The sequence below is a fragment of the Camellia sinensis genome, chromosome 12 (genome assembly GCF_055761805.1).
Source record: "Camellia sinensis isolate YWXY chromosome 12, ASM5576180v1, whole genome shotgun sequence".
In the NCBI taxonomy this organism is placed as follows: Eukaryota; Viridiplantae; Streptophyta; class Magnoliopsida; order Ericales; family Theaceae; genus Camellia; species Camellia sinensis.
In genome coordinates, this window is record NC_138972.1 from 156,949,275 (window position 1) to 156,976,668 (window position 27,394).

At 33.0% G+C, this 27,394-nt stretch overlaps 1 protein-coding gene, 1 long non-coding RNA gene and 1 pseudogene across 2 annotated transcripts; 2 read left to right on the forward strand and 1 right to left on the reverse strand.

The window, feature by feature from the left end:
- The first annotated feature begins 9,659 nt into the window (after positions 1–9,659).
- Positions 9,660–10,838, forward strand: LOC145804119 (uncharacterized). Its single transcript, XR_014345727.1, has 2 exons — positions 9,660–10,379; positions 10,466–10,838. It is a non-coding gene; the product is annotated as an uncharacterized LOC145804119 (long non-coding RNA).
- A 4,362-nt stretch (positions 10,839–15,200) lies between these two features.
- Positions 15,201–17,770, reverse strand: LOC114299334 (zinc finger/BTB domain protein). Its single transcript, XM_028244055.2, has 3 exons — positions 17,400–17,770; positions 15,881–15,995; positions 15,201–15,415 (listed from the first exon to the last, which is right to left on the reverse strand). The coding sequence occupies exons 1-3, from the start codon at positions 17,628–17,630 to the stop codon at positions 15,342–15,344; spliced, it is 420 nt and encodes a 139-aa protein (XP_028099856.2). The 5' UTR covers positions 17,631–17,770; the 3' UTR covers positions 15,201–15,341.
- A 7,465-nt stretch (positions 17,771–25,235) lies between these two features.
- On the forward strand, positions 25,236–25,727 carry LOC145803999 (protein FAR-RED IMPAIRED RESPONSE 1 pseudogene; annotated as a pseudogene).
- Positions 25,728–27,394: the final 1,667 nt, after the last annotated feature.

Sequence of the window (27,394 nt, forward strand, 5' to 3'; positions counted from 1 at the left end):
TGCTGTTCTTCACGTCCCCAATTTAGTCTGTAACCTTTTGTCTGTCAGTAAACTATCTAAGGATTCTAATTGTCGTGTTACATTTTTTGAATCCCATTGTGAATTTCAGGACCAAAACTCGGGGATGATGATTGGGCGTGCTAGGATGCTTGAAGGTCTTTACTACTTTGATGAAGTACCTATTAGTAATAAAAAAGCTCAGAGCTTTAATAGTACTAGTTCAATCTCTGTTCGAGAAAAAATAATGCTATGGCACTATAGGCTAGGATATCCTAGTTTTCTTTATCTGAAATATTTATTTCCAGAATTATTTAAAGGGATTGATTGTTCTTCTTTTCATTGTGAAAGTTGCATTTTTGCAAAATTTCATCGCTCTACTTTTTTGCCAAAACCTTACCAGACTTCCAAACCTTTTTATTTGATTCATAGTGATGTTTGTGGCCCTTCTAAAATCACTACTCTTTCTGGTAAAAGATGGTTTGTTACATTTATTGATGACCATACCCGCTTATGTTGGATTTATTTGATGAATAAAAAATCTAACGTGAAAAATTTATTCACAAATTTTTACAATATGATTGAAAACCAATTTCAAACCAAAATTGGTATTTTACATTCTGATAATGGAACAGAATATTTCAATGAGCAGTTGGGTGAGTTTTTGGAAAAAAAAGGGGATTTTTCATCAATCTACATGTCGGGATACCCCTCAACAAAATGGCATTACAGAACGAAAAAATAAACATCTACTTGAAGTAGCACGTGCTATAATGTTTTACATGCATGTTCCTAAATATTTATGGGGTGAAACAATTTTAACGGCCTCTTATTTGATAAACAGGATGCCTACAAAGGTGTTAACATACAAAACACCTTTTGATTGTCTCAAAACTTTTTTTCCTGACACGAGGTTGTTTTCTGATTTACCCGCCAAAGTTTTTGGATGTATTGCCTATGTTCATGTTCCCAGTCAATTTCGTTCAAAACTTGACCCCCGTGCTATAAAATGTGTTTTTTTGGGTTATTCCTCAAACAAAAAGGGGTATAAGTGTTTCGATCCTCAAACCAAGAAATTTCATGTGAGTATGGATATGTCATTTGTGGAAACAAAATCCTATTTCCCCAACACTTCTCTTCAGGGGGAGACAAGTGGAGTAGAAGACCGTTTTTGGAATATTTCTATCCCGCTCCCCAATGTCATTTATCCTACACAAAAACCACATCTGTCTGATAATGATCACTTAGGAGAACCAAGTTCTATGGTGCCTAGTCAATAAGATTCTTGTTTAGGGGGAGAAGTACTACAAAATGATCTAAATCCTGAGCTTCAGGTTTATACTAGGAAGCGATTTCATCTGAGGAATAATGACCCGAATGTCCATCCTAATGACCCGAATGTCCACCCGAGTTCTGGCATCGAAATTTTAGGTAATCCTATTCCTTCTATTTCCGACCTTGATGTTCTTATAGCAATTAGGAAAGGTGTCCGAAATTACATTAAACATCCTATTACAAATTACCTCTCCTATCAAAGACTGTCTAAAAACCATAGAGCTTTCACATCTAGGATTTCACACTTGTTTGTTCCAAGGAATATACAGGAAGTGTTGGATGATCCGAATTGGAAATTAGCAGTCATGGAAGAGATGAATGCTTTAAGAAGAAGTGGTACTTGGGAGATAGTTGATCTACCCAAAGACAAGAAAACAGTTGGGTGTAAATGGGTGTTTACGATAAAATGTAACGCAGATGGAAACGTTGAGAGATACAAGGCGACACTGGTGGCTAAAGGCTTCACTCAAACTTATGGGATCGACTATCAGGAGACGTTTGCTCCTGTTGCTAAAATAAATTCCATCAGAGTACTGTTATCTCTTGCAGTAAATTCAGATTGGCCTCTACATCAACTTGACATTAAAAATGCATTTTTTAATGGTGATCTTGAAGAGGAGGTGTTCATGAGCCTACCGTCGGGATTTGAGCAGAGACTTGGAAGCGACAGAGTATGCAGATTGAACAAGTCATTATACGGACTCAAACAATCACCAAGAGCGTGGTTTGAACGCTTTGGGAAGGCAGTTATCAGTTGTGGCTTCTCGCAGAGTCAAGCAGATCACACAATATTTTATAAACATTCAAAAAATAGTAAAATTGCAATTTTGATTGTTTATGTTGATGACATCATTTTAACTGGTAATGATGAAGCAGAGTTAGCAGCCCTCAAAAAGAAACTCGCAAAAGAATTTCACATTAAGGATCTGGGAGCCCTCAAGTATTTTCTCGGAATGGAATTTGCAAGATCCAAGGAAGGTATATTCGTTAATTAGAGAAAATATGTTCTTGATCTCCTTGGAGAAACAGGTATGCTTGGTTGTAAGATGGTGGAGACTCCGATCGAGCTTAACTTGAAGTTACAAGCTGCTAAGGCTGAAGAAGTCAAAAAGAGGGAACAATATCAGCGACTTGTAGGGAAATTGATTTACTTGTCTCATACGCGGCCTAATATTGCCTTTGCAGTCAGCATGGTAAGTCAGTTCATGCACTCACTAGGGACAGAGCACTTTGAGACCGTTTATAAGATCTTAAAATAATTGAAAGGAACTCCAGGGAGAGGCTTACTGTTCAAGAAACATGGACATCTTCAAGTTGAAGTATACACAGATGCAGACTGTGCAGGAAGTGTTACAGACAGGAGATCAACATCCGGATACTACTCCTTTGTAGGTGGGAACCTAGTTACATGGCGGAGTAAAAAACAGAATGTGGTAGCTAGGAGTAGTACAGAAGCAGAGTTCAGAGCTGTTGCCCATGGAATCTGTGAAGTAATGTGGATTAAAAGAATTCTCGAAGAATTAAAGCTTTCTCACCCGACACCTATGAAGGTCTATTGTGACAACAAAGCAGCTATATCTATAGCTCATAATCCAGTTCTACATGATCGCACAAAACATATAGAAGTGGATAAACATTTCATCAAGGAGAAAATCAATGCTGACATAATCTGTATGACCTACCTGTTAGAAGTGTTAGGATTTTTCCCATTTTATTCTCATTCAGTCTGTAATGGGCCTTTATTTAGGCCTTAACTTATATTTATGATTTAATATAAAAGGGTATGATTAACCACTCATACCCTAACCTTTTTTTCTCTTCTAAAATTAACATGGTATCAGAGCAGACCTAGAAGGAGAAGAAAAAAAAAAAAAACAAAACAAAACAAACAAAACCAGTCGACGGCAACTAGGGTTCCGGCAGCCACAGCATCACCACCCCAGCCTGCAAGCCTCTGGCGAAGCCACCTAGGGTTCCGACAGCCCCAGTCGACGGCAACTAGGGTTCCGACAGCCCCAGTCGGAATCCCGACTCCAGTCGAAGGCACAACCTAGGGTTCCGACAGCCCCAGTCGAAGGCACCTAGGATTCTGACAGCCCCAGTCGGAGTCGCGACTCCAGTCGAAGGCACAGGCTCATCTCTCTCTCGGCTAGCTTGGAGCCCTGTGGTCTGTCCTCGATGACATCTCTCTGTCTCTGCACGTAACACCTTCGTCTTCATCTTTCTCTCTATCTTCGTAATATCTGCCTCTCCTTAATCTGTCTTCTAACAAAAAAAAAAAAAAAAACAGAAAATTCAAAAAAAAAAAAAATGTCCTCTTAAATTTTTATTTTAAAATTCATTATTATCTTCCCATCTTTCGGGTTTGTGATTCACTCTAGATGTGTTTGTGAGGGTTCCGTCGTGACGTCATTATGGCTGAATTGACTAGTGAGTCTGCTACTTCGCAGCCTGTTACGCAAGGGGCGAGTCCTGTTTTGACCACTTCGATGACCGATTCCCTCCACCCTGGCCAGAAAATCACCACCTCTCTCTTTAATGGTCAGAACTATCTAGCGTGGTCGCAGAGTTTGACTATATTTTTGAAGAGTAAAGGGAATATGGGATATGTTGATGTGCGTGTACAGGCTCCCAGTATCACCGATAGAGGTTATGATCAGTGGGAGATTACCAATTCTCTTATCATGGGTTGGTTGATACACTCTATGATTCCGAAGATTGGTGAGGGATACTTGTCTATGGACACAACACAGGATATTTGGGAGGCTGTGGCCACTACGTATTCTCGCAAAGGTAATTTCTTGCAGACTTTTGAGTTACGACGCTCTATTGACCGGTCTGTTCAGGGTGAGATGACTATTCTCCAGTATTTTACTTTCCTTAGCAATGGGTGGAAGCGACTTGATCATCTTCAAGACTACAAGCCGGTCTTCCCCACAGATTCTGCTGGTTATCGGAAATTTGTTGAACAAGTGCGGGTCTTCAAGTTTTTGGAAGGTTTGAATGTGGAGTTTGATCCTGTTCGGAGTCGTGTGCTTGGTATGGATGCTCTTCCTTCTCTCCAAGAAGCGTTTGCTTATGTGCAGAATGAGGAGAGTCGTCGTTCTGCTATGCTTCTGGCTGCCTCTTCTGATCGATCTGCCTTAGTTTCTGTCCCTTCTCGAGATGGGGATCGTGGTTCTCGCCCTCCTTCTGAGAAGGATACACTCTTCTGTGATTTTTGTCGTCGCCCTCGCCACACCCGTGAGACTTGTTGGAAGTTGCATGGGCAACCATCTGGCGGTCGTGGAGACCGTTCTAGTTCTCGAGGGGGTCGCTCCGGACAGTCTCGAGGCCGTGGGCCCAATGCCCGAGCCCATCATTCTAATACAGTTGAGCCACAGTCCACAGCTCCAGTTGATTCATCTGCTGATATCTCAGGGTTTTCTACTTCTGAGTTGGAGGTTGCTCTTCGCCACTTGCTAGACCGTCGGGCCTCTAGTTCATCTTCAGGTAATATTGCCTAGTCAGGTAACTTAGCTTCTTCTACAAGTGCTTTTCTCTCTCATCAAACATTACCTTGGATTATCGATTCTGGTGCTTCCGACCACATGTCTGGTTCTTCTGATTTGTTCTCCGCATATACCCCTTCTTCAGGGCAGGATAAAGTTCGCATTGCTGATGGTACCATTTCTTCTGTGTCTGGGAAAGGTTTAATTCATGCCACTGTTTCTCTCCCTTTATCTTCTGTCCTACATGTTCCCAATTTTAGTGTTAATCTTTTGTCTTTGAGTCGTATTACACGGGACTTAAATTGTAGTGTGACGTTTTTTCCTGACCATTGTCTGTTTCAGGACCTTATCACGAGGAAGATGATTGGCAGTGGTAGACACGAGAATGGTCTCTATATCTTGGATCAAGTAGACAAGCTGGCTCACTCATCCATTCAGTCTCCATCTACCAAGGAAGACATCTGGCTGTGGCATCGCCGTCTTGGGCATCCATCTTTTTTGTTACTTAAGCATCTTTTTCCCTCTGTTTTTTTGAAACATAATGTTTCTGAGTTTCATTGTGAGTCGTGTCAACTTGGCAAACAACACAGAGCTTCTTTTGCTCCTTCTATTAATAAAAGTTTAGTTCATTTTTCTTTGATTCATTCTGATGTATGGGGTCCCTCTCGTTTTGTGTCTTTAAAGGGTCAACGATGGTTTGTCACCTTTATTGATGATTGTTCTAGGACTACCTGGGTGTATCTTATGAAGGACAAATGTGAGGTGTTTTCTGTATTTCAAAATTTTCATAAAATGCTTTGCACTCAATTTGGGGCAGTTGTCAAAATTCTGCGTTCTGATAATGGGGGGGAATACATTGATTCTGGACTTGCCAGCTATTTTGCCACTCATGGTATTATTCATCAAACTTCTTGTACCAATACCCCTCAACAGAATGGTGTTGCCGAGCGTAAAAACCGGCATCTTCTTGATATTGCGCATTGTTTATCCTTTGAAATGCGCGTTCCTCGATCCTATTGGGGGGAAGCGGTTCTCACTGCTGCGTTCCTCATCAATCGGCTTCCTACCCAAGTTCTTCTTAACACAAACTCCTCTTCATGTTTTGTTTGGCTTCCAAGCTTCTGCTGCCTTCTCCATTCCTCCCAAAACCTTTGGGTGTGTGTGCTTTGTTCATAATCATTCTCCTACCCGTAGTAAGTTGGATCCTCGGTCTCTTCGGTGTGTCTTCTTGGGTTACTCCGCCACTCAAAAGGGCTACAAGTGTTATCATCCCCCCTCTCACAAATGGTTTGTTTCTATGGATGTGTCTTTCTTTGAATCCCAGTCGTATTTTCTCTCATCCCCGGTGTCCCCGTCATCTCTTCAGGGGGAGCCTTGGTGTGAAGAGACTCCTGTATCACTACCATCACCATCAGTTATTGCGCCTCCTGAGACTCCTGTATCACTACCACTACCATCACCATCAGTTATTGCGGCTCCTGAGACTATTATTACTGATGATCCAACTATTGAGAATGCTGACTTTCCATCTGCAGTGAAAGACGGCAAAGTGTATGTCAGGGACAAGGGTAGACAGAAAGTTACTTAGGTACAAGAGACCAATTCAGATTCTCCACTGCTATCTTCTTCTTCTGATGAGTGTCCAAAATCCTCTCCTTCTGGTCCAGGTAACTCAATTATTTCTGATCTAGATATTCCCATTGCTAAAAGGAAGGGGGTTAGGTCGTGTACTCAACATCCTATTTCTCATTTTGTCTCTTACACTAATCTGTCTTCTTCCTATAAAGTTTTTTTGTCTAAAGTTTCTTCTGTGAGTCTTCCTTCAAATTTTCAGGATGCTCTTTCTACTCCTGAGTGGAAGCATGCCATAATGGAGGAGATGAGAGCGCTTGCTAAAAATGGCACTTGGGAATTGGCTGCGTTACCTAAGGGCAAATGACCTGTTGGATGTAAGTGGGTGTACACTGTAAAGCACAAAGCCGATGGTTCAATTGAACGTTACAAAGCTAGATTGGTGGCCAAGGGTTTTACTCAGACTTATGGAGTAGACTACCAGGAGACATTTGCACCGGTTGCTAAGATGAATTCTGTCAGAGTCCTTTTCTCCCTTGCCTCTAATCTTGACTGGCCTCTCCATCAATTTGATGTAAAAAATGCTTTCCTCCATGGAGATCTGGCAGAAGAAGTGTACATGGACATTCCCCCTGGCTTTGAGGATGTTAAAACCACAGGAAAGGTGTGCCGGTTACGCAAGTCACTTTATGGCCTTAAGCAGTCTCCTAGGGCTTGGTTTGAGAGGTTTACTCAAGCCATGCTGAGATATGGTTTCAAACAAAGTCAAGCAGATCATACTTTGTTTGTGAAACACTCCTCACATGGTAAAACAACAGCCCTCATTGTCTATGTGGATGATATTGTACTCACAGGGGATGATGTTGAGGAGGTTCCTCGATTAAAGGAGTATTTGGCTAATGAGTTTGAAATCAAAGACTTAGGCAAATTGAAGTACTTTCTAGGCATTGAGGTTGCTCGGTCCAAAGATGGTATCTTCATATGTCAACGAAAGTATGTGCTTGATTTGCTAAAAGAAACTGGAATGCTTGGAAGTAAAGCATGTGATACACCACTAGAACCCGGACTAAAGCTTAGTGAGGATGAAGGAGGCGAGCCCGTAGACAGGGGGAGATACCAGAGACTAGTGGGTAAGCTTATTTACTTATCCCATTCGCGGCCTGATATTGCTATTGCAGTTAGTATGGTTAGTCAGTTTATGCATGCTCCACGTGCAACTCACTTAGAGGCGGTTATGCGGATTCTGAGATACTTGAAATCTTCTCCGGGTAAGGGTCTTTATTTCTCAAAGCATAGTCATCTCAATGTGGAGGCATATACAGATGCTGATTGGGCTGGCTTAGTAACTGATAGAAGATCCACCTCTGGCTATTGTACCTTCGTTGGCGGAAATCTAGTTACTTGGAGGAGCAAGAAACAAAATGTTGTTGCGCGGTCTAGTGCAGAGGCCGAATTCAGAGCTATGGCTCAAGGTGTGTGTGAGCTTTTATGGATTCGATTATTATTGCGGGATTTGGGGATTAATCACACAGATTCTATGAGGCTATACTGTGACAATAAGGCCGCCATTAATATAGCCCATAATCCGGTTCAGCATGATCGGACCAAGCATGTGGAGATTGATCGGCATTTTATCAAGGAAAAGCTTACTAGTGGCATTATATGTATGCCTTTCGTGCGGTCTGGGGATCAATTGGCTGATGTTCTTACCAAAGGATTAGGGATTAAACCGTTCCGTGACATTCTCGACAAGCTGAGCATGAGAGATATCTTTGCACCAACTTGAGGGGGAGTGTTAGAAGTGTTAGGATTTTTCCCATTTTATTCTCATTCAGTCTGTAATGGGCCTTTATTTAGGCCTTAACTTATATTTATGATTTAATATAAAAGGGTATGATTAACCACTCATACCCTAACCTTTTTTTCTCTTCTAAAATTAACACTACCTTCCAACAGGTGAACAATTAGCTGATGTGCTAACGAAAGGACTACACAAGAAGCAATTTGATAAGCTGACTAGCAAGCTGGCTATGGAAGATATCTTCAAACCAGCTTGAGGGGGAGTGCTGGAAATTTGTGTTAATGTATATAATAAGATAGTGGCATGTATAGAATATGATAGTGGTGTTGGTGGTAGATAGTGGCATGTCTATAATATGATAGTGGTAGATAGTGGTAATATATAATATGTAAGTGGTATATAATGGGTTATAATGATGTTTGTAATATCTCCTATATAAGGAGTGTCATTTGGTCTTGTAAGATAAGAAGTTTTGAATATAACAGAAATATATTCCTTCTTCCTCATATTTTCGGAGTTCTTCTTCCTCATATTTTCTAAGTTTAAGATATGAAAAAATTATTACAAAACTCAAAAACATAAAAAACTGACCTGGTTGAAAAATTATAATTAATTACTTTACTTTTTGCTTCTTTTTCTTTTGTCATATCCAGAACTATATTCTCTAGGCTTTTTTGTTTTTTCGTATCTACAACCACAATTTCTAAGAGGCGGGATTACATAAATTAGATTAGAGTGTTCTGGGTTGTGGACCAGTGGTCAGACTAACAATAATCAGTTGTGTTACATGGACTCATATACGGGGTGTCAGGTGCGTATCCAAAGTCTGATCTATCAAACCTTAAATTTAAGGATATGCAAACTCAACCAAAAATGATTCTATTCTATGTTTTTAATCTATCTTGTTATAAAATGGCATTATATGTAACATACAATGTCAAGAAGACCTTTTACTCATTTTATAGCAATTATACCACAATATATAGTATTGAATACAAATATATAAGAAGTGCCCAATGGAAGGGATTGGACACATAGCCCATAACCTTGTCCAAGTGCTGAGTGTCTTAACATGGATATTTGATATATTTTGAAGAGTCCGTGTAACATTGGTAATCAGTAATTCAAGAATGTGCAGAGTGAAGTTGTGTTTGTGTTGTTTCCATTCAAAAATCAATATTGAACCTGCATGAATCAAAAACTAAGCAAAAAATAAAATTTGGTTCATGTCGCTATGATTTTACAAATCAAACACCATTGTTCATAGCACTCTGATTTTTCTAGCAAAAGAGTAAAAAATTATATTCAACCTATCCAATTACTTATAAAAGACAAAAAAACCAATAATCAGACATTAAATAGAATTGGGCATCCCGATTTGGTTAAACCCACTGTAATAAATCCATGTAAATACAAATACTGCTAGATTAAGCAAAACCCTCAAATAAAAAAAGATCGATTGAATCAATAATACAAATTAGGGCACAGAGAAAGAAAACTCATTGGACAAGGAAGATCGCAGTCGTTGTTCACTGATCACTCCAGTATTTGGCCATTCGTGGTAATGGAATTGGAGATTCAGGGAATGGGGAAACTGGAAAGACAATGGGAGATTAATAAACCAAACGATTCAAAGCCTTGTTTTTTCTCAACGATTTGAGGAACAAGGAAGAGAGATCTGGTAAAGCTATGAATTGAAGCTTTTTTATTTATTTATTTATTTTGGTGAGAAGCTATGAATTGAAGTCACAGACCCTTTCAGACAGTTCGATGCATAACCCGGTTCTTTTGGCGCTAAGATCCTCTAGAGCGTAAATCCTAGAGTGGTCACTGGCTAAGATTAAGCCACACCAAAACGACGTCGTTTTGGTGGGTATTTTTGAAAAAGGCAAAAACAGATTGAAGCGCAGTCAGTCTGATAACACATACATACACAGTGAGTGAGAGAGAGAGAGTCTCAGATTGAAGCTGTGGCTGAGATTGTGAAACCATATTGCATTATCACCAAGTAGAAGAATCATATACACAGATTCAAATGGATATTCCATTCCGATTCGGAAGCTTTTTAACACCTCACAATTTATGGTCTACTTTTTCAAGGATTCAAAAACCTCTCATCAAACGCTGTTGTTCTTCAAGGAGGGACTCCCTACAAAACGACGACGATGACAACAACAACAGAGGTGGGTCTTCTTCACCGTCATCAATTTTGCAATCTAGTCATTGTTTATATTTTTCTGGAGTAGTTTTGATTTTTGAATCTGTATAGATTTTGAAGAAAACCCAGATGGGTTGTGGCTGAAATTCCAACAGAACCACAATGTCTTGACAAAGGAAAGCAAACATTGCATTCAAAGTGATAGAGAAAATATTCCGAGGGTAGAGATTATGAACTCACCAGCTTCACCAAGATTTTCTTGATCGATTCAGCATCTCTCTCTCTCTCCTTCGCTATTTCTTGATCGATTCAGATCTTTGGGTATGTTTGGTTTGTGTTTGAGAGATGTGTTTTAGAGATAAAAAGTACGAAAAGTTGTTTGGTTTGGTTTTTTTCAAAAGATGTTTTGGAAAATTATTTTGAGAGAGAGTTTTGGAAAAAGTGATTGATTTGATGTGTGTGTGAGAGAGATTTGTTTGGAAAACTTGTTTGGTTTAAAAGTTATGAGAAATTTTTTTGAAAAAATTTGTTTGGTTTGATTACTTTTAAAAACTTATTTGTAGAGAAAATTTTCCAAAAATTTTTCAGAAATACAAACCAAACGAACCCATCTTTTTTTTTTTTCCTTTTTTTTTTTGTGTGTTTTTTATTTTCAAATTACTTACCAAAACGATGCCATTTTGATGAAGCTTAATATTCACCCTTGCATGCATTACTCTAGGATTTAACTCAGGAGGAGTTTTCCAATTTGATAAATGCTGGGTCGACCCGTAGTCTTTTTGGTTAAATTAATACAATCGTGCTAGAGACCTCGAAATTTTGAGGCTTGAATGGCTTGAAATGTGTTTTTTTTTTGAAAGGTAATTATGTATAGGAATGTATTAAAAAATTAGATATTATGTATCAATTCAGTCCTGTGTGATTTGATAAGATGGGTGGGTCAGTTGAATTGGACTGATTTGATAATAAAATTGACTGATCAGTTCAACTGCTGCTAGTTAAAATTTCCTTTGAATCTTCTTGATTTGAAATAAAAATATAATATGAACTCGTACGACACTGTATGAAATTAACAAATTTTAACTAACAGCCTAACTAATCAGTTAATTTTATCACCCTATCAAACCACACAAATTGAATTAATGCGGAATGTTTAGTCTTTTAGCACACTCTTACACATAACTGCCCTTACAAAAAAAAAAAAAAAAAACTAAAAGACAAACCAACATAGCCAAGAAAAAAACAAAAACAACTTCGAGACATTCGAGTCTTGAAATTTCAAGGCTTCAGTCATTTTTTGAATAATAACCTTGTTGACCTCATTGTTTTTATTTACAAATATTTTATGATTTTTTTTTTTGTTGTTTGGTAACAAAAGGTAAACAATTTTTTTTAAAATATATATTTTGTCAGACTTTAAAATAATGTTTTAATAAAAATTTCATAAATTAATTTTATTTTTTTTTAAAGTTCACTTTTAACTTGGCCTTTTAGTAAAGTGACTATTTATTTGCTTTCTTACCAGTAAATATGTCAACCAAACATCGGATTCTTTTTTTTATACTTTTTGTGTAAAATCAGTTTATATGAAAAATATTTTAAAGTATAGAAAATTTTAAAACGAAATAAATGAAGCCTAAAAAAAAATTTAGCTTGCATGATAGGATATTAATAGATTAGTAGAATTAAATTACTATGACAGAAACTGACACCATTCCAGTGAATCAAACTTAAAATCTCAAGTCAATCTCTCAAAATTTTTAGTTTAAAGTAATTTGGAGCAAGGGTGTTCCGATGAAACTTGGAACAAGTCTTCTATATTTTGGTAATTAATTTTTTCACCAACTGCAATTACAGCTCCAAAAAAGTGATAGACAATGGACAAGTGGTGCTTAATTTTATGAGAGTAGACGAAAGGGTTTTGTTTTATTTTTCTTACCTTTTATACTTTGAAATAGTGTGGATGATAGATTTATAAAATCACATCCATAGGAAAATATGAATGTTATAGAAGAATTCATAAGAGTGTGGATATTAACTTAAGTTAAAAAATAATGAATTTATAAAAACTTCATTAGTATAAAATTCCTAAATTTTGTAAAAAAACAATAAAAAGATCTGGATATTAAATTCTTAAACAATATCCAATAAATAATTACAAAATTTATAACAAAATATAAAATACAGATCAAAAGTAGTTTATGACTACGCCCCTGAGGCTTTTCCCAATATAAGCCTTTTTTCCATTGTATTTCCAAAACTAGGCCAACTTCTGACGGAATTCCAAAACTAAGCTAAAACGCCATTACTATTCGCGCTTTTACTGTTAGGAGGCCAAAAGTTGATGAATAGTGAAATCGCTATTTGAAATCGCGATTTTAATTAAGAAAACGCTGTTCCAAATCGCGCTTTTAATATAAAAAAAATTTCTGAAGAAAACGCTATTTAAAATAGCGCTTTTACTGTGCATATAATAATTTTTTTTTTTTTTTTAAAATGCCATTTGAAATGGCGTTTCTACTGTTGAATCACCAACCAAAGCCAACCCACACACTGACACACACACACACACCAATGGGCACACCCACAACACTCAAGCATTGAAATAATATAATTTTTATATATAATAATAATTTATAATAATTAATTATATAATTTTTATAATTTTCGTAAATATAAATCATTTTTAGGTTATGAATGGTTTGATTTATAATACGTATGTATGTAAGGATAAAAATTTTTATAATCAAAAATAATTTTTATAATCAAAAACAATTTATAATACGTATGTATTATAAAAATTTTTATAATAATTTATAATACGTATGTATTATTTGAATCTTTACATTTTTTATTTAAAATTTTTCACAGTAAACCCATCTTCACATTTTATAATACGTATGTATTATTCAAAAATAATTTATAATAATTTATAATTAATACGTATGTAAATAATTTAATACGTATCTTCACATTTACATTTACAGTAAACCCATCTTCACATTTACATATGTATGGTTTAAGGGTAAATTTTTTTGATAAATGACTTAAATGATAAATCAAACCATCCATAACCTAAATTTTTTTACCCTTACATACGTATGGTTTAAATAATTTATAAAAATTATTGTCATACGTATGTAAAAATCGATTATAAAAATTGCAAAAATTATTCAAAAATTATTACAGTAAATCCATCTTCACATTTAGATTATTTATAATTTTAAAAATTGCAAAATATAATTTTCGTAAATATAAATCATTTTTTACCCTTTATTTATAAAATAAAGGGTAAAAAAATTGTAAAAATTGTAAAAATTAAAAAAATTTTAAAAATTATAAAAATTATATAATTGATTATTATAAATTATTATTATATATAAAAAAAATTTATAATCAATTTTTGCAATTTTTATAATCGATTTTTACATACGTATGGCAATAATTTTTATAAATTATTTAAACCATACGTATGTAAGGGTAAAAAATTTTAGGTTATGAATGGTTTGATTTATCATTTAAGTCATTTATAAAAAAATTTACCCTTAAACCATACGTATGTAAATGTGAAGATGGGTTTACTGTAAATGTAAATGTGAAGATACGTATTAAATTATTTACATACGTATTAATTATAAATTTTTATAAATTATTTTTAAATAATACATACGAATTATAAAATGTGAAGATCGGTTTACTGTAAAAAATTTTAAATAAAAAATGTAAAGATTTAAATAATACATACGTATTATAAATTATTTTTGATAATTTATAAATTATTTTTGATTATAAAAATTGAAAAAATTATTTTTGATTATAAAAATTTTTATCCTTACATACGTATTATAAATCAAACCATTCATAACCTAAAAATGATTTATATTTACGAAAATTATAAAAATTATATAATTAATTATTATAAATTATTATTATATATATAAATTATATTATTTCAATGCTTGAGTGTTATGGGTGTGCCCATTGGTGGCTTTGGCTGGTGATTCAACAGTAGAAACGCCATTTCAAATGGCGTTTTTAAAAAAAAAAAAAAAAAAAATTATTATATGCACAGTAAAAGCGCTATTTTAAATAGCGTTTTCTTCAGAAATTTTTTTTATGTTAAAAGCGCGATTTGGAACAGCGTTTTCTTAATTAAAATCGCGATTTCAAATAGTGATTTCACTATTCATCAACTTTTGGCCTCCTAACAGTAAAAGCGCGAATAGTAATGGCGCTTTAGCTTAGTTTTGGAATTCCATCAGAAGTTGGCCTAGTTTTGGAAATTTTTTATCTTTATTTTTTTGGGGTAATTAACGTTGCGTATTTAGTTATTATGTAAAAGAGTTTAATACATTTTCCAGTGTTTATTGTTTTTTTTTTTTTTTGTCTTGAGTTCGGCTTGTGATAGTTGTTGGGGTTCATGATTTTTTACTTTTAAGTTCTAGCTATTATTATGTAAAGAATAACATGCAAGACATTGGCATAAATGAAGATTGTTCACACCTAGCCGGTCAAGCAGCCCTGTTCAATTGGATTTTGTTATTATTATTATTACACTAAAAGTAAAAACTATTTTAATAAAAATGATGGAAAAAAGAGAGAGAGAGAGAGAGAGAGAAAAAAAATCATCATTTTCATATGATTTTATCTTTTTTCAGGGTGAAATAATTTTGAAAATAACTTTTTTGAGGATTTATTATTGTCAAATTAATTTCTAATTTTTCAATACAAATTTTAAAAAATAGATTCTAAAAACAAAATTAAATAGAACCAGCAACTTATCCCCTGCACAAATTATAAGAAAGGCATAGAGAATGGAAAACCCAAATTAAATGACACAATCAAGTCATGGAATGTCCCAAGTTATTGCATTTGCACTCAAGATGCAATCCAATATGTATAGCAGTTCTTCCTTAATAGAAAGACCAACTACAATTTTTTTAGTACAAAAGTAAACAACAGTTGTAAGCAAAAGTTGAGAATTTGTTCAACGGACACGGCGGACTTTCTCTTCTTGTCCTAATCCAAGAGATTTCTGTGCATTAGAGATGCCTTCAGGATCTGCCCAGAAGGAGAAAAAAAAACACCCTTCATCAAATTGGGGGAAAAGATAGAAAGAAGAAAATGTTTATATAAACCAAAGAAATTTTCCATGGTCTAATTCACATGGATCAACAGAAAAGCAGGGAATGCGACCCGGTGGACTGCCTGAATTCCATAGTTTGGCAAGCTTATTAAACTGGAAGAAAAAAAGAAAAAGAGTTCTAAACTGATGTGCCATATCTTGTGCAACACTGTTTCATCAAGCTTCAAACTATCTCCATCCAATGGCCTAAAGCACCCATTGAGAATGAGATTTTCATTCCTTGTGCACAGCTATTGGAGAGAAAGAGACCTAAATATACAGTGCCCCCCATTTGTCAAATTTTAAATTATAAACATGGAACGACACCAAATGCATCCAATCTAAACTAACTCTCCTCAATGTGGGAATAGGAGAAGGGGCTCTTGATATAATTGACTTACCAAAGAACTGTGTGAAAATACGTGTGAAGAAGCTCAAGTTGCGGGACACATTGTATGCCATCACAGGAGGAAGAGGTTTCACAATGGTGTCGATGCTGAATACCCTTTGAAGAAACTGTAGTTGCATGAAAGAATTACAATTCAAATTAAAGTATCAAAATACAGCATAAGCATGACACAAATAGACGTAATAATGGCACCAGAAACTCCGAACTATAATATAATTGGAAGCATAATACAGATTTGCAAATTTGCAATATTTGATTGAATGGGAAAAAAAGAACATTGACAAATTTTACAAGGAAAGAATATTCTAGGAATCAAGGCAATAATGTATTAAATTCACGAGTCATTGAACAAATTCCAATGAACAGATGCACACCCACATAGCAAGAATCCTAAATATATTCACAGGAGTACTGGCACCTCCAGAAATTCAGTATAAATTTATACATCTCATGTTCAGGGGCAAAAGGCAAAGAAGAAGAGAAAGGTGAAGTTATTGAGGGACACTGTTCGAAACCAATTCTACTGACCATAGAGGTCAAAATCGGATAGGCAACACCACATTGCACTGAGACATAACCTGTGACCCCTATCATTGTTACTTAAGGCTTCATTTCTTGTGGCATTTCATGTCTAAGTCTCACTCAATTTACAGGCTGTTCATCTATATGACTGAGATTTTTCCTTTTTCGTCGAATAGCTATAAGTTAGCACATTAGTACTTTAAGCATTGAGTTTGAATGATGAAGAAGAAGAAGAAGAAGAAGAAGCAGAAGAAGAAGAAGAAAAAGAAGAGTGGAAACAAAAGAGAACGCTAGGGTTCTCTCCTTTCTTACATGTATGTAGTTATATCTTGCAAGTAGTTTCATAGACATCTCCCACACTCGACTAGCAAAGAGTGGGATGAAAATCTTTACTACTAACTTACTAAGTCCTTTACTCAATACAAAAGCCAATTGATCTTCTCATTTCACAAATTGCATACAAATCAAGCCATGTTCAATTTCTCATTGATAAAGTAGCAATGGGCTTGGTTTTATTATGTTGAATTGGATTATGAGCGGTATTGATGGCAGCCTTATTAATCACCAAACACTTCAAAGGTCCATCATCATACACTCCCAACAAGTCAATGGGTAAAATCAGAAGCCACATAAGCTTGCAAATACTATGAAATGTAACCCTATTATCTGTTTTTTGCACTAGATTTAACCACTTCTTACTACTTCACCAAGTAACCAGATTAGTAGAACAGTTCTGTTCTAGTGGTTACCAATTTATTCTCATTGCCACCCTGATAAATGAATTATTCCTTTGAATTATAAGAGTAACCATATCCAATGACTTGGTTAGTTTTGGATAAGATTCCTTATTTTAATAGAAAATAAAAGTTTCAGAGGCAATCAGGAGATAGAGAAATTCAACATTCAATTCCCCAGATCAACAAAACAATAGATAAAAATTGAGCCAGCAATTCAAAGTTAAATTAAAATCAAATGAGAGAGAGAAAGACCTGGAAGTTACGCTGAAAGCTGTAGCGGAGTTCGGCGTCGATCTCGGAGAGAGAATCGTCATCGGCGGAGGAGAACTTCTTCTTGGAAGGAACATGCATGGTGGGGGTGGACCCAGGGTTGCTGGTGACCTTAATCTTCGCGTCTTTGAACTTGTCTCCATCGCTGCTCTCTTCTCCTCCTCCTCTCCATGGCGCCGATGATAACAGCTCTTTCCTCTTCGCCTTCGCCATCACTCTCAAAACCTCTCTCTCTCTCTCTCCCTCTCTCTCTCTCTCCAAGATAGATAGGCTTCGCTTCGCTTCGCTTTGCTAGAGAAGAGAGTTCACTCAAGGAGATCGACGGTCGGGACGACGTCGTTAGCTTTCCTTTTACCTAACATTTTTATTTATTTATATATTTTAGGGAGGACTACGAGGCCCATTGGATCAACCAAAACTGGCCCAACCCAACCAATTTTTGATAAGGGGTTGTTTGGAAAATGCTATATTTGTGTTTTTTTTTTTTTTTTTTTTTTTTACGAAAAAATTTGAAATGTGGGCTAGGGTTGAAGTAATTTATGTGGATGTTTGGGAAGTGGGTTTTTATGTAGTTTTTTTAGTTGTAAGATATTGTTGGAGAAAAGATAGTTGAGTTTTTTTTGGTTAGATATGATGTTTGTGAGAAAAAAAATAAAATGATTATGGGGTTGGATGTGATATTTTGTTTAGATATGTTTTTTTTTGCAAAAACTTTGCTTTTAGTGGAAAAAATTAAAAAAAAAAACCCAAAAAAAAAATCTTGCCAAACACGACTAAAGAAAATAGTCTTTTTAAGAATAATTATTGTGGAAGCTCCAAACTCCTAAACTAATTTTGTTAATTTTAAAAAAATTATAAAAAATATATATCTATTGGTTAGTTCTTTAAGTCAAAAATCCAAAAACAAAAAAAGTTATAATTATCATCAATTTTGAATTTTAAAATTCAAAACAATATGATAAATTACCCTCACTCTTTCCAAAAATAATGTTCATCAAAACAATTCAAATAAAAAAAAAATAAAGATACTAATTATCTATGATTTTGAATTTCAAAATTCAAAATAATATGGTACGCCACCTCCATCCCACTCTCACCTTTTCTGAAAATAATATAAATGTAAAATTTTAAAAACCCAATGAAATTAAAAATTCAATACAATTCTCTCTTTAAAATACTTAATATTTGATATTTTTTTCAGCCCGATCAACTCCTCTCCAAACGTAATGAGACAATGGTTATTCTCTCTCTTTGCCAATAATCCAAACTTATTTCAAGTTTGTTTGTTTGTATTTTTTTTTTTAAATTTATATTTTCATGTGCGCATTTTTTTTTTCTTCTTTATATGACTTTTTTTTTTCGATGTATTTTTCCAACTAAATTGATAATAAATATATATATGTTAACTACCTTTGTTTTGAGAGTTTATTTGACTTCTTTCTTTTTTTTTTGGGTGGATGTTTGTGTATTTTTTATATTGTTGTCATTATTTCTTTTGATATATGTGAATTGATAATATAGTTATGAGTTTTTTTATTATTATTATTTTTATAGAATAAGGCGTCTTACATTGTTTTTTATGATTTGGCAATTTTATAAATTTCTTAAACAAAATTTTCAATTTTTTTATTTGTAAAAAATTAAAAACATTTAATTGACTTGCTCATCAACAAATAAAATTTTAAATAATGAACATTATTCCATAATTTATGGATTTAAAAAAAAAATTTAACACCCATATATGGAATAAGAAAACCTAAAATCACGCATTTTTTTATTTTTCATTTTTAACTCTTTAAAACTCTAACGGTACATTTTTATTTCCATAACATTGTCTTTTTATATTTACAAAGATAAAAAAAACTAGACCGGAGTTGTATAATGGTTAGTAGAGGTGGTGCGCATGGCAACAATAAGGGTGATGGTGTATTTTGAAAAAGTGAATATTAGAAGAACAGTAGATAGTTTGGGTAATGAATTGATTTATAAAACTAATGTGTGGTTAAGATTAAGTGTGAATTTTACTATATAAAAATTGAACATGGATCATATATTATTTTTTATATATAATTTTGGATACTTTGGTATAACTATCCAAAATTATTGTGATCACATGTTACTTATCATTTGATATATTATTGTTGTATTATCGTAATGAATTTTATTATTAATGTCTATTATCAATGCAGTGATGAGACGTCATATGAGAAATAAAAATATGTTTTGTTATTATTATTATTGATAATATATTTATCTATTCACCTTTTTACAATGTTTAAAAAATTAATTTATGTTTATTGTTAGTTTTTGTACATGAGAAGTCAAAAATAAATTTTAACCAAATTAAAGTTAGGGCAAATTACAATAACAATCCTTATAGTTTAGGACTCGTGTCACTTTGACTCTTTACTTTTTAATTGTGACACATTTAATCCTGCATTTTGAATTTTGTTCCAAATAAGGACAATTGAAGATACCATTACTTAATTTCAATGGCAAAATCGTCATGATCACGTAATGGGTGATTGTTAAGATTTTAATGTGTAATCAATATATTTAATAGGGCAAATTACAAATACACCCCTTGAGGTTTGCTTAAAGTATAGATTGCTCCCAGTGTTTTGAAAAATTACAAATACTCCATTGTTAAAAAATTTTATTTAACAGAATTAACTAAAAAAATGAAATTCATAATTGTTCTCTTATACAATAATAAAATTACCTAAATTATTAATTGAAACATATTTCTAACATTATTAAAAATTATTCATTGACTTGGTGATTTATTAATAGAAGGGGAGATTTGTTATGAAATTACAAACCTCAGGGGTGGAATGTAATTTTCAGAACCACAAAGAGAGATTCGTATTTTAATCAAACCTTAATGGTTGTATTTTTAATTTACCCTATTTAATATATAAAATGTTTTTAGTTTTGGATTTTTAATTTAATGGATTGATTTAATAATGATATCAAAGTTGTCGTCATATTTAACTTTTGGAAAAATAGAAACTAATTTAATGAAAATAAAAACAATCACACATTACATGATTATCATCCACACACATAATAAAAATTAATTTGGTTAAAATAAATAAATAAATGTCTAAAATATTTATCAATTTTATATAATTTTATCTTTAGTGGATAGAAATAATTTTAAAAAATTCAAAAATATTTTTTTGACGTTTATTTTTGTCAAATTAATTTATATTTTATTGAATTGATGATTTTGCCATTAAAATTAAGCAATGATATATTCAATTGTCCTTATTTAAAACAAGATTCAAAATTTATGATCAAATGTGTCACAATTGAAAAGTCATGAATCAAAGTGACACAAACCCTAAACTATGGGGACCGTAAGTGTAATTCGCCCTTAAAGTTATAACTAATTTGAGATTGAAAAGGAAATTTCAAAAGAAATTATAATTATATATAATTTTAAAATATTTTTGAAAAAAATACAAGGAAAAATTGAAACTTTAAATTAAAATTATCAAACAACCTAATTCTATGAAAAAAATTTAAGTAAAAAATTGATCAAGTTTGAATTTATAATTATTAAATATTTATAATAAGTCATTAATTTTTTATTCATGTTCTAACCTGATCTGGTCTTAAATAGTTTTTCAAATATAAATATATCTTAATATTGATACAATCAGACATATTTTAAGAAGGGTAAATTATATTGATAGTCCCTGCATTTTGTCTCTTGTGTCAATTTGGTCTCTGTAATTTCAATTAGTTTGATTTTTATCCCTAATTTTAGATTTTGTATTAATTTAGTCTAATTAATAATGCCGGTAAAGATTTTTGAAAGAAAATAATTATTGAGTTGGTTGAGATTAACTTATTGAGTTGAACAAGTTTATAATTTTGTCTATAAAAGTATAACAGATGCTACTCATGTATGTATTTTTAATAAATAAAAAAAACACTAGCAAATATAACAATTGGACCAAATTGAGACAAAATTATAAATTTAGGATTAAAATTGAACAAATTAAAATTGCAAGGACAAAAATAACACAAGAGTTAAAATATAGGGATTACAAATGTAATTTATCATTTTAAGAATAAGTACATAATTTTTTAATTAATTTTGAAATTGTTAATAAATATACCAAACAAATATGTACATATTTCCTGTTTTTGTTATAATTTTTTTTTAAAATATATTTACTAATTAAAAATTAAATAAATAGGTAAGTCTACTAACTCATGGATTGGACATGAACTGGATGATTTTCTAAGGATTAGGCTTAAATCAAGAATTATTGGAGAAAAAAATTGACTTGAATTAAATTTTTTTGATTACTTTTTAATTTTTAATCCAATATTTTAACCTCCAAATTAGCTCATATTAGTCACAAACTGATAAATTATGATATAATTACATATAAAATTTAAATTTATTAAGACTAGAAAATGACTTACAATTTAGGGTGGCTTTATCTTAAATATTTTTTTATACATAAATATATATAGCTATTCATTTAATTGTTTTAAACATAAATATATAGTTTGTTTTTTTTTCAACTATAGTTCAAACTTTTTAATAAGTATGCATAAAATAAGTCCATATTTCTTATTTTTATTATAAAAAAATATTTACAAATATTTATTTATTAATTTAATAAATAAATAAGTCAAATGATTCATATAAGTTTGGAACAGAACAAGACAATTTTTAATGATTAGGTGAAGAACAAGTTGGCGTAAATCTAATGTTAAGCCCAAATTTAATATCACAAGTGAATCATAATTCATTTTTACATAAATCTTATAACAAAGGACATATTATAATTTTTAGACTTCACAAAACATGAAAAAAAATTACTATATTGACAAATGTAATTTACCACTATCATATGATAAATTACATTTACGAAACTCATAAGACGAAATGTATTTATATTTTATCATACATATAATTTTTTTGATTTATTTTTTAATTTTTACCACTTAAATTATGACATATATTTGTTATTAAGAACTTAAATCTCACAATTAATGACATAAAAATAAAAATAAAAATTCTCTTATATGGAACTGTGATAAAAATGAATAAAATTTAATTGATTCTAAATTATTTTTGCTAAATATTGTAGACAAATTTTTTAGATTATCATTTAATTTTAAAAATTAAATTTTGATTATTTACTTATATTCGTGCATAGCACATGTAATTATACTAATATGATATAGAGGTAATGTGACTCAAATAAGATAATTATACACCAAATGATATAACGTGCCAAATAGCAAACAAACCTTAAATAGAAGATGGAAAATCAAATCACACAAAAACTGTGGAAGGAGTTTTAGGCTCCTTTTGGAGGTTTCTAATTAAAATTTTTTATTACAATACTTTCTTTACTTTTTATATATTTTTTATAAAAATAAATAAATAAAGTAATTAATTCTCAAACAACACGTTAGTAATTTGAAGTTCCAGTGGCTTGTAATTGTTGTGGTATTGTTGTCTAGGATGGTAAATTTTGCGAGTTTAAAGAGTAATTTGATAAATTCATTATTTTTGTTAAATCAAACCGAAGACGACCATTAACAAGAAATGCAGTGTAATTTCTCAAACACGGAGAAAAAATTTGTATTAAATCTAAAGAAAAATGTTTTAGAACTTTAATTCTTGAATTTTAAAATTATCTCTGATGAATTAACAGTGAATCATGTGATATTTGGATCTTAATTTATTTTTTATTTTTTATTTTTTTATCATATCATTAATATTTTATTAGAACAGTAAAATTAGTACTCTAAATTATTGTTGAATTCTAAATATCATGGGGTGCCAGTATAATTTAACCAAAATTCTAACATCGGACGAAAATTTCACTCTGACAAAAAATGTTCTTATTTGAAGATGTGACATGAAAAAGAATATCATGTGGTGGTGTCTTGTTCCAACACGATTCTCGTCCTCCATGTACACTTCTGTGCTCCCCTAATTAATAGCATGATAAAAAAAAAGTTGATTAAAATAAGCCACGTATGGTTTACACCAAAGTAAAAAATAAAAACAATCCCATTCGGAGTTTGAAATAGCGTGGGCCAAATGACCCGAATTTGGACATTTCTTTGTACACCCATCCCATTCATTGTATACAAGTCATTCCTTACAAAACTCAGATATTTTGTTTCCAAAAAAAAAAAAGAAAAAGAAAAACAAGAACACAATATAGAGAGTGAGAGAGAGGACGCCGATTAAGGTTGTGTGTGCAAAAGAGTGCCGCCGACGAGGCTGCTGCCGCTTCTACTAGTACCGACGAGCGCTACCGCTGTGTGTGCAAAAGGTGCTGCCGCCGCTGCATGTGTGTGCCGAAAGGTGCTTCCGCCGATTCATGCTTCTTATTAACACATTATTAACACATTTATTCTTGTTAATGAGATTGTTGTTATGAAATGTCTAATTTTGTTGTTAATCTTGTTAAAGTTTCGTAGCAAATTGAATACATTATTAACACAACCCCATTTCGTAGCTCGAAATGGCGTGGGTCGAAATGTTCTATTGATCTGTTGATAAAATGTTCTGTTGTGTTAATCTTGTTAATGAGATTGTTTTTTGTTAATCTTGATAAAATGTTTTATCAAGATTAACATTTTATCAACATTATTAACACATTTATTCTTGTTAATGAGATTGTTGTTATGAAATTAGATTGTTAATCTTGTTACAAAATGGGTTGTTTTTTGTTGATGAAAAAAAATGTTCTGTTGATGAAATCTGCTGTTGTTAAGGAACATTGTTGTTGATGAAAATTAAAAAGGAACTTCATGAAAATTTAACAAGATTAACAAAATTAACATTGTTGTTGTTATGAAATCTGCTGCTGTTACAAAATTAACATTGTTGTTATGAAATCTATTACAAAATTAACATTATTGTTGTTATGAAATCTGTTCATAACAAGGAACTTCATGAATTCCAAATTCAATGTTCTGTTCATAATAAGGAATAATTCAATGTTCTGTTATGTTCTGTTCTGTTCTATTCTATTCAATGAACTTCATGAATTCAAAATTAATTCAATGAATAATTCAATGCTCATAACAAGGTATTTTCATATAGATTGTCATTTTGGCAGTGATCCACTTACTTGAAAGTTATGTTTTCTATAATCAGATTCCATTGAAGGGTACTCCACATCAACTCACTTACTTTGCTGAGAAGAATCTGTACCCACTTACAGTTCCAGTTCCAGTAAGTGGATTTTCTTGCTTTTATAACATATATGTTACTAGTATCTGTTTGTTCCTTTTGATAATTCTCTTGCTTTTCACGCTGCCTATGATAATTTGTGCTCTCTTAATGTCTATTCTATTCTATTTCACTTTGAAGCTACAATGGATATTGATTCAATGAATAATTCATTCAATGTGAGTGAAGAAGTTGAAAAACAAGATAACAAAGTTGAAGAACAAGATAACAATGTTGAATTTAATGAGAGTGATGAAGTTGAAGAACCGAAGAAGGGGATGTGTTTTATCTCAAAGTAAGAAGCACACACATTTTATGCAAAATATGCGAAACAACTTGGATTTGCTATAGCTTATAGAACACAAAATGTAACAAGGGATGGAGAAGTAAAGTACTTTGGAATTGAATGTACTCGGGCGCGGAATAGAACACAAAGATTAGAAGTAAATCCCCTCGAACCATCTTTGTCGTCAAAAATAGATTGTAAAGCAAGGGTTAGAGCCACTCTACAAAAAGATGGAAGATATAAGTTAACCACGGTTGTGCTTGAGCACACTCATGATTTCATTCTAAGTGACTCACGACATTTTCCAATGAATAAGAGGATTCTTACTCCAGTGAAGAGGAGACTAGAAGTTAACGATGTAGCAGGGATTAGGGTGGCTAGGAATTTTCATTCCATAGTTGTTGAAGCAGGGGGATATGAGGCATTAACGTTTGATGAACAAGATGCAAAGAATTATATTCAGAATGCTAGAAGATTGAGACTTGGGGTAGGCGACGCCGAATCAGTTACATTTTATTTTCATAAAATGCAACAACAAAATTCGAACTTCTATTCGGCAATTGACCTTGATAAAGATGGTCGCATGCGAAATTTGTTTTGGGCGGATGCAAGGAGTAGGGCGACTTATAAAGCATTTGGGGATGTTGTCTCTTTTGACACAACCTATTTGACAAACAAATATGATATGTCGTTTGCTCCGTTTATAGGAGTTAATCACCACGGCCAGTCAATTTTGTTTGGTTGTGGATTGTTAAGTAATGAGAACATGGAGACATTTGTTTGGCTATTCAAAGAATGATTAAGTTGCATGTCAGATGCTCCCCCAAAAGCGATAATCACTGACCAGTGCAGAGCTATGCAAAATGCCATAAAAATTGTTTTTCCACAGGCTCGACATCGTTGGTGTTTATGGCATATTATGAAGAAGATTCTGGAGAAATTGCGAGGATATTCGCAATATGAGTCCATAAAGGTTGCTTTGAGTAATGCAGTTTATGATTTATTCACAAAAGATGAATTTGAGGAATGCTGGGAAGCAATGATTGAAAATTTCAATTTGAATGACAACGAGTAGTTGGGTGTATTATACCATGAGCGACATAGGTGGATTCCTGCCTATGTTAAAGACACTTTGGGCTGGCATGTCAACTACACAACGAAGTGAGAGTATGAATGCATTCTTTGATGGATATGTGAACTCCAAGACAACCTTAAAGTAATTTGTTAAGCAGTATGACAATGCGTTGAGAAGTAAGGTTGAGAAGGAGACAAAAGCAGATTTTAAGTCTCGTAACAAATTGTATGATTGCTTAACGGTGTATCGTTTTGAGAAGCAATTTCGTGCAGCTTACACCAATTCAAAATTTAAAAAAGTTTAACTACAAATGAAGCGTCTAGTGTATTATCGTGCAAATCTTATCAAAGAAGAGAGTGCAATTTGTACCTATCATGTGAGGGAGGCTGTTGTTGTGGATGAGGGGATGAAAAAAGTGGAATTTGTTGTGTATTTGAATTCAACTGAATGTGAGCTCCAATGTATGTGTCGGTTGTTTGAGTTTAAAGGTATTATGTGTGCCCATTCACTTTGTGTGCTCATTGAGAGATCCATATATCAGGTGCCAAATAAATACATTGTTTCAAGATGGACAAAAGACTTGGAAAGAGGCTACACATATATTCCAACCGCATATACTAACTTTGGCTTTTCTCTACATCCAAAGTTGCATGATAACTATCACAACACGTTGGATGAGATCCTAAAACTTGCTACCAATAATGATGTTAAACACAAAGTGATTCAACTTGGGTTGATGAAAATCAAGGATGAAGTGAGAACAGTTCAATCAAGTAGTGCGAGTAATGTGCCATGTACTAGTACTTTACCACCTTCAAGTACTACTTCACCACCTTCCCATACTTCACCAAAAAGTCTGCCTCGTATCAATACTACAAAAGAAAGCATGACTTGCAAGGTCCTCAGTCCTTTGGTTGCTCGCCGAAGAGGCCGTCCATGTACGAAACGGAAGGTTAGCAAGGTTGATGCAATAGTGAATCAGTTGAAGGGAAAGAATAAGAAGGCTAATCCGGTATAGGTACATTTTTCATTCCGCACTACATATGTATATTGCAGAATTTGTTAAACTTCAAATATTCATCAATGTATGGTACTATAAGGTTAGAAGATGCGTCAAGGTGAACCTCGTAAGTTAAGATTTCCTTGTATGGGAGACGTGCAACACATAATGTATGAACCGGTACGCATTAAATATGAAGGTTGTTTTGTGTTTTTGTTTGGCTTTTAATTTTATTGCTTGAAATTACTAATTAACTTGTGTTACTATTTCATTATTAGATGCCGCCAAATCAACCTTACTATTGTCCTTCTATGGATGCCATAACAGACAGTATGTATGTACCGGTATGTGTTAAACGGACTTTATATATTGCACTTTGTTTGTTGTCGCT

Bases quoted from the DNA above. Each gene is read 5' to 3' on its own strand.
- LOC114299334 (XM_028244055.2), bottom strand. From the start codon at position 17,630: ATGGCGAAGGCGAAGAGGAAAGAGCTGTTATCATCGGCGCCATGGAGA. The intron at 15,996-17,399 runs GTCTTTCTCTCT...ATGCAACTACAG, and splicing joins GCTTTCAGCGTAACTTCCAG to TTTCTTCAAAGGGTATTCAG. The intron at 15,416-15,880 runs GTAAGTCAATTA...CCTTCTGGGCAG, and splicing joins TATTTTCACACAGTTCTTTG to ATCCTGAAGGCATCTCTAAT.